This window comes from Procambarus clarkii, chromosome 93, assembly GCF_040958095.1.
Source record: "Procambarus clarkii isolate CNS0578487 chromosome 93, FALCON_Pclarkii_2.0, whole genome shotgun sequence".
In the NCBI taxonomy this organism is placed as follows: domain Eukaryota; kingdom Metazoa; phylum Arthropoda; class Malacostraca; order Decapoda; family Cambaridae; genus Procambarus; species Procambarus clarkii.
In genome coordinates this window covers 9,084,476-9,097,789 of record NC_091242.1, presented here as the reverse complement: position 1 = coordinate 9,097,789, position 13,314 = coordinate 9,084,476, and the positions used below count along the sequence as shown (strand labels likewise).

The 13,314-nt window shown below is 43.6% G+C and overlaps 1 protein-coding gene across 3 annotated transcripts in view; it reads right to left on the bottom strand.

Annotated features, from left to right (window-relative positions):
• Positions 1-953: 953 nt before the first annotated feature.
• Positions 954-13,314, bottom strand: part of LOC123746819 (uncharacterized) — a 32,595-nt gene continuing 20,234 nt past the window's right edge. The window contains exons 5-10 of one of the 3 annotated variants that reach the window (XM_045728596.2): positions 12,475-12,584; positions 11,197-11,342; positions 7,192-7,417; positions 4,942-5,058; positions 2,594-2,741; positions 954-2,220 (exon numbers count right to left, since the gene is read on the bottom strand). In XM_045728596.2, coding sequence (XP_045584552.1) covers positions 2,624-2,741; positions 4,942-5,058; positions 7,192-7,417; positions 11,197-11,342; positions 12,475-12,584 — 717 coding nt within the window. In that variant the 3' untranslated portion in view covers positions 954-2,220; positions 2,594-2,623. Of the gene's footprint in view, positions 2,742-4,941; positions 5,059-7,191; positions 7,418-11,196; positions 11,343-12,474; positions 12,585-13,314 lie in introns of all 3 variants that reach the window. The other 2 variants (XM_069319632.1, XM_045728595.2) reach the window with 2 other exon arrangements.

The following is a 13,314-nucleotide window of genomic DNA, read 5'->3' as shown; positions in this document are numbered from 1 at the left end:
TAGTTATGTATCTTATATAGTTATGTAGTTATATAGTTCATATATCATATACATATCATATAGTTATACTCATGCTGTAGGCATGAGTACAGTTATACTCATGCTGTAGGGATGAGTATAGTTATACTCATGATGTAGGCATGAGTACAGTTATACTCATGCTGTAGGGATGAGTATAGTTATACTCATGATGTAGGGATGAGTACAGTTATACTCATGCTGTAGGGATGAGTACAATTATACTCATGCTGTAGGGATGAGTACAGTTATACTCATGCTGTAGGGATGAGTATAGTTATACTCATGATGTAGGCATGAGTACAGTTATACTCATGCTGTAGGGATGAGTATAGTTATACTCATGATGTAGGGATGAGTACAGTTATACTCATGCTGTAGGGATGAGTACAATTATACTCATACTGTAGGCATGAGTACAGTTATACTCATGCTGTAGGGATGAGTATAGTTATACTCATGATGTAGGCATGAGTACAGTTATACTCATGCTGTAGGGATGAGTATAGTTATACTCATGATGTAGGGATGAGTACAGTTATACTCATGCTGTAGGGATGAGTACAATTATACTCATGCTGTAGGGATGAGTACAGTTATACTCATGCTGTAGGGATGAGTACAATTATACTCATGCTGTAGAGATGAGTACAGTTATGCTCATGCTGTAGAGATGAGTACAGTTATACTCATGCTGTAGAGATGAGTACAGTTATACTCATGCTGTAGAGATGAGTACAGTTATACTCATGCTGTAGGCATGAGTACAGTTATACTCATGCTGTAGTGTTGAGTACAGTTATACTCATGCTGAAGGGATGAGTACAGTTATACTGTAGAGATGAGTACAGTTATGCTCATGCTGTAGGGATGAGTACAGTTATGCTGAAGGGATGAGTACAGTTATACTCATGCTGAAGGGATGAATAATAGTGTTTTATGTTATACTTTAATATATTAACAAACAGCTGCATTTATTCTTTAATAAATAATAAGCATCAAATAAATAACAATAAATAAAAGCTAAAGAAAGCTTATGACAGATGACACAACCTTACAAGCCGAAGCTCTGAACAAACAATAGGCTTAATTAACAGCCAATGGCAGCACAGCTCTTCTGAGGCATATTCAACATGAACAATTAACATGAACAATTAACAAGAATAATTAACAAGAATAATTAACATGAACAATTAACAAGAATAATTAACGTGAACAATTAACAAGAATAATTAACATGAACAATTAACAAGAATAATTAACATGAACAATTAACAAGAACAATTAACATGAACAATTAACAAGAATAATTAACATGAACAATTAACAAGAATAATTAACGTGAACAATTAACAAGAATAATTAACGTGAACAATTAACAAGAATAATTAACATGAACAATTAACAAGAATAATTAACATGAACAATTAACAAGAACAATTAACATGAACAATTAACAAGAATAATTAACAAGAAAAATTAACATGAACAATTAACAAGAATAATTAACTAGAACAATTAACAAGAACAATTAACATGAACAATTAACAAGAATAATTAACATGAACAATTAACAAGAACAATTAAGGAGAAGAATCACCACTTCAATAACAAGAAATTTAGTTTTTGAAATCAGTTTGACATTTTCTCCTGAAGCTGTTGACTGTACCAACTCGTGTATGATTGTACCAACTAGTGTATGACTGTAGCAACTACTGTATGATTGTACCAACTAGTGTATGACTGTAGCAACTACTGTATGATTGTATCAAAGAGTGTATGAAAGTGTAAGACAACGGGAACAAAGCCAGTAGACGGGGTATGAGGAGCTAGAGCCCACTCCCCCGTGGTCACTGATAAGTGAGTAGTGTATGTTGTCTCTGTGTGGAAGGCTTGGTGTTGTGGGTGTTCCTTGCTCAAGGTGGTGCTAAGGTGGTGGTGCTCAAGGTGGTGGTGGTGCTCAAGGTGGTGGTGCTCAAGGTGGTGGTGGTGCTCAAGGTGGTGGTGCTCAAGGTGGTGGTGCTCAAGGTGGAGCTCAAGGTGGTGGTGCTCAAGGTGGTGGTGCTCAAGGTGGAGCTCAAGGTGGTGGTGCTCAAGGTGGTGGTGCTCAAGGTGGTGCTCAAGGTGGTGGTGCTCAAGGTGGTGCTCAAGATAGTGCTCAAGTTGATGCTCAAGGTTGTCCTTAAGGTGGTGCTCAACCTGCTACACACAAGAAAATATATGTATTTTTCACTTATATGCCTCTATGAAATCGCCAATCCGCCAAAGCTGTAACTGTAAAAAACAAAATAAAACAAACAAAATTGTTTAATATTGAGGTGGATAAAATCCTCAGAAATAATAGGACGGGGCACTTTTGACAATCCACCAGCTTCCTGTCCCCCTTCTGTGGGGGGTCACTAGAGCCCTCAGATAAATTCAGATACCTATGACACTTGACCCATGATGGTATATTGGATGTGTGTGTGTGGTGACGTGTAGGAGCACTGGCAGGCTGTTGTTGTTAAAGATTCGCTACCTGGAACAAAAAGTTCCAGGTAACACGGGCTATGGTGAGCCCGTAGTTCTCACTCACTGGCAGGCGAGGAGGACGGCAGAGGGTCAGCTAGCTACACACACACATGTCCCTGGGGCAGTAGGAGGGCACTCCGAGACAGTTCTGGTGGCAGAAGATGTCGGCGTCCTTCTTCTCAGCCAGTTTGCCAATGGCTCGACAATCCTTCCTGTAGAGAGAGACGAGGGTGAGGTATATAACCTTTTGAAGTAATGTTGATCGGTTTTGGTCATACTTGTAAACGATCCTGATGTTAGGGCTTAATGTAAACAAAACGCTCTATAGGTACTCAGCAGGATTCTCAGTTTAGAGAAACAGGAATGGTCGGTTGGGTTTGATGTTAGACTTTTGTCCTGTCAACAATGGTTCAGTCCCCGAGCCCATTATGTGCTTATGTAAATCTTTCCACTACCGCCCACAGGATGGGTATTGGGGTCCACTACCGCCCACAGGAATGGGTATGGGGTCCACTACCACCCACAGGATGGGTATTGCGGTCCACTGTCGCCTACAGGAATGGGTATGGGGTCCACTACCACCCACAGGATGGGTATGGGGTGCATAATATATGAACTAACCCCCCCCCCCTGGCGAGAGTTATGAAGGGCCCAGCACAAACAGACTAGCTAACCAGAAAGCATGTTCTAGTCCTCGACACTGTTCAAGACTATGGTACACTCTCTGCACATACACAGTTGTTGTTGTTGTTGTTGTAGATTCAGCTACTCGGAACAAGTTCCAAGTAGCACAGGCTATGGTGAACCCGTAACTTACCTGGCACATGTGCGGGGCAAGTAGCACGGGCCATGGTGAGCCCGTGGTGGAACTACCTGGCGATTGATTGATGAAGATTAAGGCACCCAAAAGGTGGCACGGGCATGAATAGCCCGTAAGTGGTGGCCCTTTTGAGCCATTACCAGTATCAAGAGCTGATACTGGAGATCTGTGGAGGTGCGACTGCACCCTGCGTGACGGGAGATGTCTCCCGTACTACCTGGTACATGAGCGGTGCTGATATACACAGACAAATGGCTTACACCCTACGGTGAATATATCCCTGGAGTAAGACTGGGAACAGCATGGGACTTGTGTATACTGAATACCGGCAATATGCCAATGGAACAGAAGAATATTCTTTCTAAGTCTATTATAATACTTATATCTAAAAGTGGGAACTATCGGGAGAAAATGTCAAGCCAGTACGACTATATAGCACTGTGAAGGGGTCAGGATAAGGATTTGGGATGGGACGGGGGAAGGAATGGTGCCCAACCACTTTGGGGACGGTCGGAGATTGAACACCGGCATGCATGAAGCGAGACCGTCGCTCTACCGTCCAGTCCAAGTGAAGGGCAGGGGGCAGTCGAAGGGCAGGGGAAGGTGGTGAAGGGCAGGGGAAGGTCGAGAAGGGCAGGGAAGGTGGTGAAGGGCAGGGAAGTACCTAGTGTGCAAATTATCCTCTTAAACATTTTCTAATTTATACATCACATTAATGTGATTTCTCTGTGCATTTGAGGAGAAGCATTGGAAGACATAGCTCCTAGACCCCACCGGAGCACAGGAGAGCAATGTGTCAAACCCGGATATGGTATCAGTGGCAGCTTCGGCAACCCGTGAGGAATCGGTCGAATCCCAGGTTATGTTAATTTTGCATGTCGTGGTTGAGTGGTTTAAGGCGTGTGGTTGGGCGCACCCAGTGTACTGGTTCGAATCATCCTTATGACTGCTACTGGTGTTGTCATTGGTACATCACGGTAATCTGATTTCGTTGTGGTAACGCGACTACAGCGATCATGAGTGTATGGGACGTGTTGCAACCCGCTCTCGCACAAGACAGTACATATATGACTTATTGCTTACAGTCACTATTTGGCTGATTAATAAGTACATATGTGGTATATTCCAAGTTATATTTTGTTTTTAAGATACAAACTCTTCCTATAGATTTGCTAAACACCAGTTTTAATATTAGGAATTTTTTTTTCAGTTTTATTAAACAATAGAAATTTTATACAATATTTGACAATATCTTGAGTTACTTTACAATTTATTTAAATATTTTGGTTTTGTTTTATTATTTGTATAAGACTGTAATATCAATATAGGTATAGGTTAAGTACTAATTGTAATTAAGAAGCAATAAGATGCTTATCTTAACCTACTAAGAAGGTTAGGTTAGGTAAATGTTTTCTATTTAGCTTTTCAAGGTAAACTCAAATATTCACAATTAGTATGTCACATATGCACTTATTAATAAGCCAATATTGACTATAAGCAAGTGCGAGAACGGGTGGCGCGTTGATGCACCAGACCTGTGAACAATGAAGGTGATACCTGAGCTGTGAACAATGAACACAACATCAACTCACACACAGTAGCACAAGGTTTCTTCACAGTTGGGTGGATACTTGAGGCAGTTCCGAATGCACCACTGGTAGGACCCATTGACGACTTCGAACGACCGGGTGGGCAGACATAGCTGGGCCCTGAGAGAGAGAGGAGAAAAACACGTAGTCCTTAGTTAAGTTACAGAATAATAATAATAACTTATCAAAGTGGGTAAATTCCGAGCAGTGTACAGAGTAGTGTGGAAGATGTACTTAGTATTATTCAATAGAAAGTTAATTAAGATTGTAATGGGGGCCAACCTTTAACCTCACTACTGATTAAAAGCTGGTCGTTATTGAAGAAAAGTTAAAGAAAATATATACAGAAACCAGAGTTCTGCTCAGTAACCTACTGTACAATCCCCCCAGGAAACACAACCCGAAACTGTCTCTATTTTCCGCTTGTTACAACTTGTAATAAAGTTGTTACATCTGGGCATAACGTGTTTATGACGTATTAGAACGTTGTTACAACTTGCTATATCGGTTGTTATAACTGGTTAGGAGGTGTTAAAACTTGTTCGAACGTTGTACCAACGCTGTAGTTTCGGTGTGTGTTTGGCGGGCCTGGAGATCCAAACGTTTGACCATTGAGATATCACAAACTCAAGAGATGCTGTCTCCTCCAGATTAAACTGCAACTCTGAATATTCGCCGCCACCACCTGCTAAACCTGAGTAAATCTCTCAGTTGATGGAAAGCAGGATACCATCAATTAAGCGTCCCGTGAAACTCTATCCCCCAATGAAATGAAAAGGAGGGCTAAGCTTTACGTTAATGTGGAGAGTAAGAGCAAAGTGATTATCTTCATTAATTAAGTAAATGCTTGTTGGTTTGCATGAGGAAACTAGGTGTAGACTCGCATAACTAATCCTAATTACTGGCAAACCCCAGATGGTTAAATTATCATTTAACTGGTGGTAATTACATTAGTCATCTTGGCAAAAGCTATATCAATTACAATATTCTCATGTGGACTTCATTTTGTACAATATGAATTAGTAAATATGGAAGATTGTGGTGACGTCGGGCGCCTAACCTCGACCCCTGGTAGGTCAGGTACGTCGCCCGGCGTAGTAGTACCCTCAAAGGTACACGACGTCACTCTCTCTTTGACGGTACACGACCCAGATCTCACCCTTTACATTCATATTTAACCATATGTTTATTTGTGATGTGTGTCTATGTATATATTAACACGATGTACTGAATGGGGTGAGAATAGCTTGAGCTACCTCATCCCTTTGTGTGTATTTTACCTCAATAAACTTATTTCAATTTCAATTTCAATTAACCAGGCTGGTTATTAAACATAATCTCCGGATTATTGAATACAATATTAAATGAAAATCTGAATTTCTGTAAATTACTGAAGTAACATGAGGGAGAAGGGTGGAGGGTGCGGCCAGTCACATGATAACCCGTCCTCTCGGTGGTTATCTTGAGGTTATCTTGAGATGATTTTGGGGCTTTTTAGTGTCCCCGCGGCCCGGTCCTCGACCAGGCCTCCACCCCCAGGAAGCAGCCCGTGACAGCTGACTAACACCCAGGTACCTATTTTACTGCTAGGTAACAGGGGCATAGGGTGAAAGAAACTCTGCCCATTGTTTCTCGCCGGCGCCTGGGATCGAACCCAGGACCACAGGATCACAAGTCCAGTGTGCTGTCCGCTCGGCCGATCGGTGGTGCCAGTACAACCGGGTCATCTGCTCTCGGATTAAGAAGGGGATTTGATTCTACACTCATAACTGACGTTAAATTAATCAACATGCTTGACAACAGGGAGTTATTAAGTACAGTTACTTTAATACCTGAATGACTCAAAGTGATACTTTAAAACCAAGGAGAGCTGGCGACCCTGTATGTACACTACTGTCCTAATCCCCGAGGGAGGAACAAATCCACAAGGGCCGTGACGAGGATTCGAACCTGCGTCCGGGAGTATCCCAGACACTGCTTTAATCGACTGAGCTACGACAGGGTAGGACCCGAGGGAGGACCTTCTCACCTCCAAAGTGAGGTAGACTACTCTCTCTCTCCACTTTCAAGAACCCATGGACCAAATAATGAATCTATAATGCATAATTTCTTACAACAAACCTAGTTTGTTACAAGATGATTAACATGCAAAATAATTTTGAGTATCGTCTTTTGTCCAAGCTATTGGATCTTGCCTGCAGGCAAGGCGGGGACCCGTGGTACATCACCTGTCAACTACCGGTGGCGCCATACCTGACAACGAGAGGCTTGAGGCCGTTCTTATCAGGCTCGACGTCTTCGGTGTGGGTGAGGCCGGGGTAGGCTCCCCTGAAGTACAGCGCCCAGGGGTTGTCGTCGACGGGGGCGCCGATCTGCGTGTTGGAGCGAATGTAGATATCAGCACAGTTGATGAAGGTCTCCTGAGGCCCTAAGCCCTGAGCCCCTTCGCCAGTCGTGTTGTCCACGCCCCACGTGTTCCCTGAAGGATGTACCATAATTAAAACAATGCTAGGGATTAGATATACAAACAAAACTATCATTAACGTGCATTTTCAGAGGAACAATCTAGGGATTGTAGCAAACTTCCTCTGAAGTTGAAAATCATTCATGTTGATGAAGGGTGACAACATTTGATATCTTCATAACAACTGTAACATGATAAGGAAGGCATGAATAGCCCAAAAGTGGTCGGTTAATATTATTATTATTTTTTTTAGTAAATGTATACTGTGTGCTGAGGTCGCATTTAAATCGTCAGGCTGCTATCGTGGGGGAGGATACTGCTTGACAGTGTTTATGAGGGTCTCCAGCTGCTGGACACCTTTTTTGACCGGAAGAGTGGCAGTGGTGATGGCTTCAGGGTGGTTACTGCAAGAATCAGGGACTCTTAAAGCTCGTCTAAGGTCGTTGGTTGCTTCACATTCCAGGAGATAGTGAAGTAATGACTCTTCTGTGACAGTTTGGCAGAAGATGCATTCTCACTCTCTGGGTTCACCAATCTCCCAGTTGCATCTGTAGCCTAGACGTTGTCTATATAACCGAACTGCTGTTTTCCCTGTGGATTCCTTTTGGGATATTTAACCTGTCTAACTTGGTGGCCTGAAGATACCATATTGCAGAGGGCGAACCTTCAGCTACTCTGGTGTAGATGGGCGTTGTTGAGGTGTGAGAGGTTTTGGTGATGGTGTTTTTTATGTACTTTTTTATGTTTTTATGTACTGACTCGTTTTTTATGTAGGCTGTGGTTGAATTGTTTTGTGGATCACTGGATGACGAGTTCCCAATTTAGCAGTTTCATCGACTTTCTCATTTAATGGGAGTCCAATATGGGATAGGATCCAGTTTAGGGTGGTGTCGAGTCTTTTGCCTTTAGCTACTGCACCAAGGTACAAAATAGTGGTAATTATTTCCATGTCTTTACGTTGTTTTTTCTAATATTTAAAGTGCAGCTCTTGAGTCTGTGTGTACGATTGCATTTTGAGTGTTTTGTACAATCACATATGCGAATGCCTGTTGTATGGCAAACAGCTCAGTTTGGGTTGATGATACTGGTCCTCCCAGTCTCCAATATGCCTGTTCGCTGGCCGTGCAAAGAGTAGCGCCAGCACTGTGTCCCCCGATCCGTCTGTGAAGATGTGGGTGGCTCCTGCTACTGCAATGCTGCTCATTTACTTTTCTATGATGCGCCTTAGGATTGTTGGATCATAGGCAGCCTTTTTCATCAAAAGACCTTCTATTACTATTCTGAAGATAGGCTCCTCCCACGGTGGGGAACAAGTGTAGTTTGGGTGTGGCTGATCACCTCCTCTATTAAGAATCATGCTTTTTGATTGTAATCTGTTTAAAATCTAGAATCTAGATTGATTGATAAAGATGGTGCAGGTGAATATGTGACCGAGAGTGAGGGTGAAGTGTGGCGTGTGGCCAATAGGTCCACTGCAGCTTGTCCATCTCCTGTGTTCCAGTGATGGCTGGAGCAGTGTGGTGGATGTTCTGCCTTGGTCTTGAAGACGGTAGACACAATGTACCTGGCTCTTCAGCTATGGCTAGTTTCCTTGTAATAATACTTGAATTTGCCTGATACCCGGCGCTTGTAGTGACTGTTGTACAGTGTAGCCACATGTCTGGTGGCCTTATCCAGGTAGTCTGTGACTGTTGTCTGCCTGAGGAACCCAACGTCAAGACTCCTGCCATCTGTTCTACATTGTCTCTTGGTAACTTGCAAGATAGCGCCTCGAACATCTATAAGATTGCACATCCCAAGAAGTTGTTAGAGGTTAGCTTATCCCAAATTGATTGATTGATGAAGATTAAACCACCCAAAAGGTGGCACGGGCATGAATAGCCCGTAAGTGGTGGCCCTTTTGAGCCATTACCAGTATCAATAAATGATACTGGAGATCTGTGGAGGTGCTACTGCACCCTGCGTGACGGGAGATGTCTCCCGTGAGTTTATCCCAACATGTTGTGCCTTGTTGAAGCAGCGTCCAGTCCCACAGCTGCCAACTAACTCTCCCTCACACGCGCGCTGACTCAATAAATTTCATCCACTAATATATCGTCTTTCCGCAGGTGTGGTCGCCAGACTTGAGGCAGCAGACACGGTCTTCCCCTGACCGTCAAAGGTACGTTTGATGACTGCTGGCGTATAGTTACCCACCTTACAGCGACGCTAAGTTACTCTTCAACCCCCCACTTGTTGTCGACTGCTATGGCAAGGTCCCGTTGCTTTCCCAGAGAGAGCAAGGATGTACATTTATTATGAAGTGAAATGTATCCAGCTTGCAGTGTCCTCTACCATTTGCAATGGTCGCTCTACCATCCAACCACTTGGATTGAAACCACTTGGTTTTGCTTGACGCAGGTCGGCGTTCAATCCCGGAATGTCCAAGTGGTTGGGCACCGTTCCTTCACTCTTGACCATCCCTCCTCATCCCATCCAAGTGTTATATAGTCGTAATGAATTGGCGTTTTATGCTGATAATTCCTTTCCCTTATATAAGTAATAATATATTTGATAACATTCAGTAGTATTTGTCAGTCATTGGGAAATGTTTTCTTCTTATAAATCATTTTGTGTGGCGATAATGTTCAGCTTTTGTAACTCTTATATCTTAATATGGTCTATAGCTCTGATGGTGTGGTTTGAGATGGTTACATTAGGGTCGTTGAAGGTGATTATACACTGGGATGTGTCCCAGCGCCCCGGGACACATCCCAACGTCCCACGACACATCCCAGGGAATTTCACACAATAACATTGTTGCAGTTTGGGACAGAAAGTGTTTAGTCAAGGTCCTCGTTAGACCAGCTACTGACCTTCTGGACGCAACCCATAACCGTTACCTAACACCCAAGTACCTATTTATTACTAGGTGAACAGACCCATCAGGTGTAAGAAAGCATGCCTTCTCCCCAAAAAAGTAACAATCCAGGGACCATTCGAATGTGAGACAACGGTCAGCTGACCGTTAAATTCAAATGTTTTGAATTCATGAATTCAAATGTTTTTTTGCTGTTCCATTTGTTTGAATTTGCCGGGGCTGTTCTTTCCTTCGGGAGTCTAATTAACGCTTTAAGTGACAGAATTGGACAGCGGCGCCAGAGAACCTTTGGCTGTTTAATGTTTTACCTTTTCTAAAAATGTTTGAACATTTGTTAAGCAAAATGTTTATAATAGAAGTCCATGCTGTGATGTCTCTGTACCATTGCTTACTGTGATGTTACGATACCATTGCTTACTGTGATGTCTCTGTACCATTGCTTACTGTGATGTTACGATACCATTGCTTACTGTGATGTCTCTGTACCATTGCTTACTGTGATGTTACGATACCATTGCTTACTGTGATGTCTCTGTACCATTGCTTACTGTGATGTTACGATACCATTGCTTACTGTGATGTCTCTGTACCATTGCTTACTGTGATGTTACGATACCATTGCTTACTGTGATGTCTCTGTACCATTGCTTACTGTGATGTTACGATACCATTGCTTACGGTGATGTCTCGGTACCATTGCTTACTGTGAGATGATTCAAAATAGTTTTCGTCACTGTGTACTGTGAGGTGACTGGTTTACATTAGATATTTAACTAGACTTGACCATGATACCTCCTCCTTGAAGACTGTGACACCAACTCAAGACGCCTTTATCACTCAAGACATTCCCTGCGGCCTGCACAACTCCCCAGCTTTATTACTTAATAATCCCCGACCAAAGCATTACAATATTGTTCTAACACAAGCCACTAACCTGCGAAGTACTTCCACTGGACGACGCAGGCGCTGCAGGTGACGCCCTCGGGAAGTTGCGCTTTCCATTTCAAGGTGGCAGACTTGGGAGTGCCCTTGGGGATGAAGAACTTGGAGTCGTCTTGCCCGACCACTTTCAAGGGATACCTGGAGCACGGAGACGTTCCCTCTTTGAATGGAGACACTTATCACGTAATCATTTTATATATACAAAACGGATATGGAGGCGATGAGTCACAATAACGTGGCTTAAGTTGACCAGACCACACACTAGAAGGTGAAGGGACGACGACGTTTCGGTCCGTCCTGGACCATTCTCAAGTCGATATGTCGTCGTCTCAAGTCGATATGTCGTCGTCCCTTCACCTTCTAGTGTGTGGTCTGGTCAAATCAGACGGATATGGACTTTTATTTGTTTATAGATTCATGGTTTCACTCTACAACGGGCAAAATAAAGAGGGTGCTAAAGCGCACAAACCCAAACCACCCACCTAACCTAATCAACCTAAGGATAGAAACTGTGAGTATTTGTGAGCCGCAACTTCTCAAAGTATCCCGTAGTTTTGAACTTTATGATTCTTATCATTAAGGAACTATAATAAGGGCATTAAAGATATTTTCTATTGAAAGTCTAAGCACGAGGAGACACATGACTGAGATATACAAATGGATGAAAAATCTAAGAGGTTCTAAAATCTAAATCTAAATCTAAGAGGTAAACTAGTTGGTGACAAACATTAGAGTTAGGATAGAAGTTGTAAACATATATTAAGATTATTAATATTCTCTAGGAAATTGACTACGAAAGAATCGTACAAGAGTGGAACAGTCCCTCAAATAGCAGTACTAGGAGCTGCTTCGTGTGGACCAATAGCCATTCTTACTCATGTTTCTTAATATTCAAAATATGGTCGAGGGATATTACTAGTAAATAATTAGAGATGGGTGAGGAAGGTGGGGTTGTTACTCACTGGTCGAGGAAGGTGGGGCTGTGTTACTCATTGGTCGAGGAAGGTGGGGCTGTGTTACTCATTGGTCGAGGAAGGAGGGGCTGTGTTACTCATTGGTCGAGGAAGGTGGGGCTGTTACTCACTGGTCGAGAAATGTGGGATTGTGTTACTCATTGGTCGAGGAAGGAGTGACTGTGTTACTCACTGGTCGAGGAAGGAGGGACTGTGTTACTCACTGGTCGAGGAAGGAGGGGCTGTGTTACTCACTGGTCGAGGAAGGAGGGGCTGTGTTACTCACTGGTCGAGGAAGGAGTGACTGTGTTACTCACTGGTCGAGGCACTCCTGCGTGATGATAGTGTTGCGGTCGTTGTGTGGACACAGCTTCAGCTCCATGTAGCCCTGGTGGTTGGTGGTCAGGTCCACCTCGATTTCGATCACCTGTAGTGGACGGAGAGAGAGGGGGGAGGGTCAGGCGCTGGCACTGTTGCTTCACATGGGGGTGGGATCAGTGGGGGGGAAGGGGGACGTGGACGAAACGGGGGTTAGGACGAGGGGGTGGGGAGGGGGGGGCTAGGACAACGGTAGAACTCAATAACACATACACTTTCTTCACCACACCCACAGCTCACCACACCCAAACCTCACCACAACTACACCTCACAGCTCACCACACCTCACCACACACATACCTCACAGTTCACCACACCTCACCACACACCTCACAACTGGACTTGAGGTGCTGCGTCGGGTCCTTCTCGGAGTAAGAAGAGCCCAAGAGACCTCACACTGGCCTCACTGCTCACTAAAATGTTCTAGGAGGCAGGACAACAGCTTATTGTTGTTGTTTTATAAGGTTCACTACCTGGAACAAAAAGTTCCAGGTAGCAGCACGGGCTATGGTGAGCCCGTAGACTGTACAACAGCTTAGTACTCACACTGCTTATCTGTACGTCCATCCTCATGATGAATACTGACCAGCCTTGCGCACTGTCATCGTACGGTTGCACAGAGCATGAGGAAAACTGCGAGGGAAGCGTCACTCAGCTCCTGGGCCCAGCCTCCATGTCATCTCAGATCACCTTGAGACTGAGTTGCCTGCATCCCCAGCCTATCTTCCTGTTTTGACAGTACTAGTAGTAACGATGAGGACCGTAGTACATATACCGAC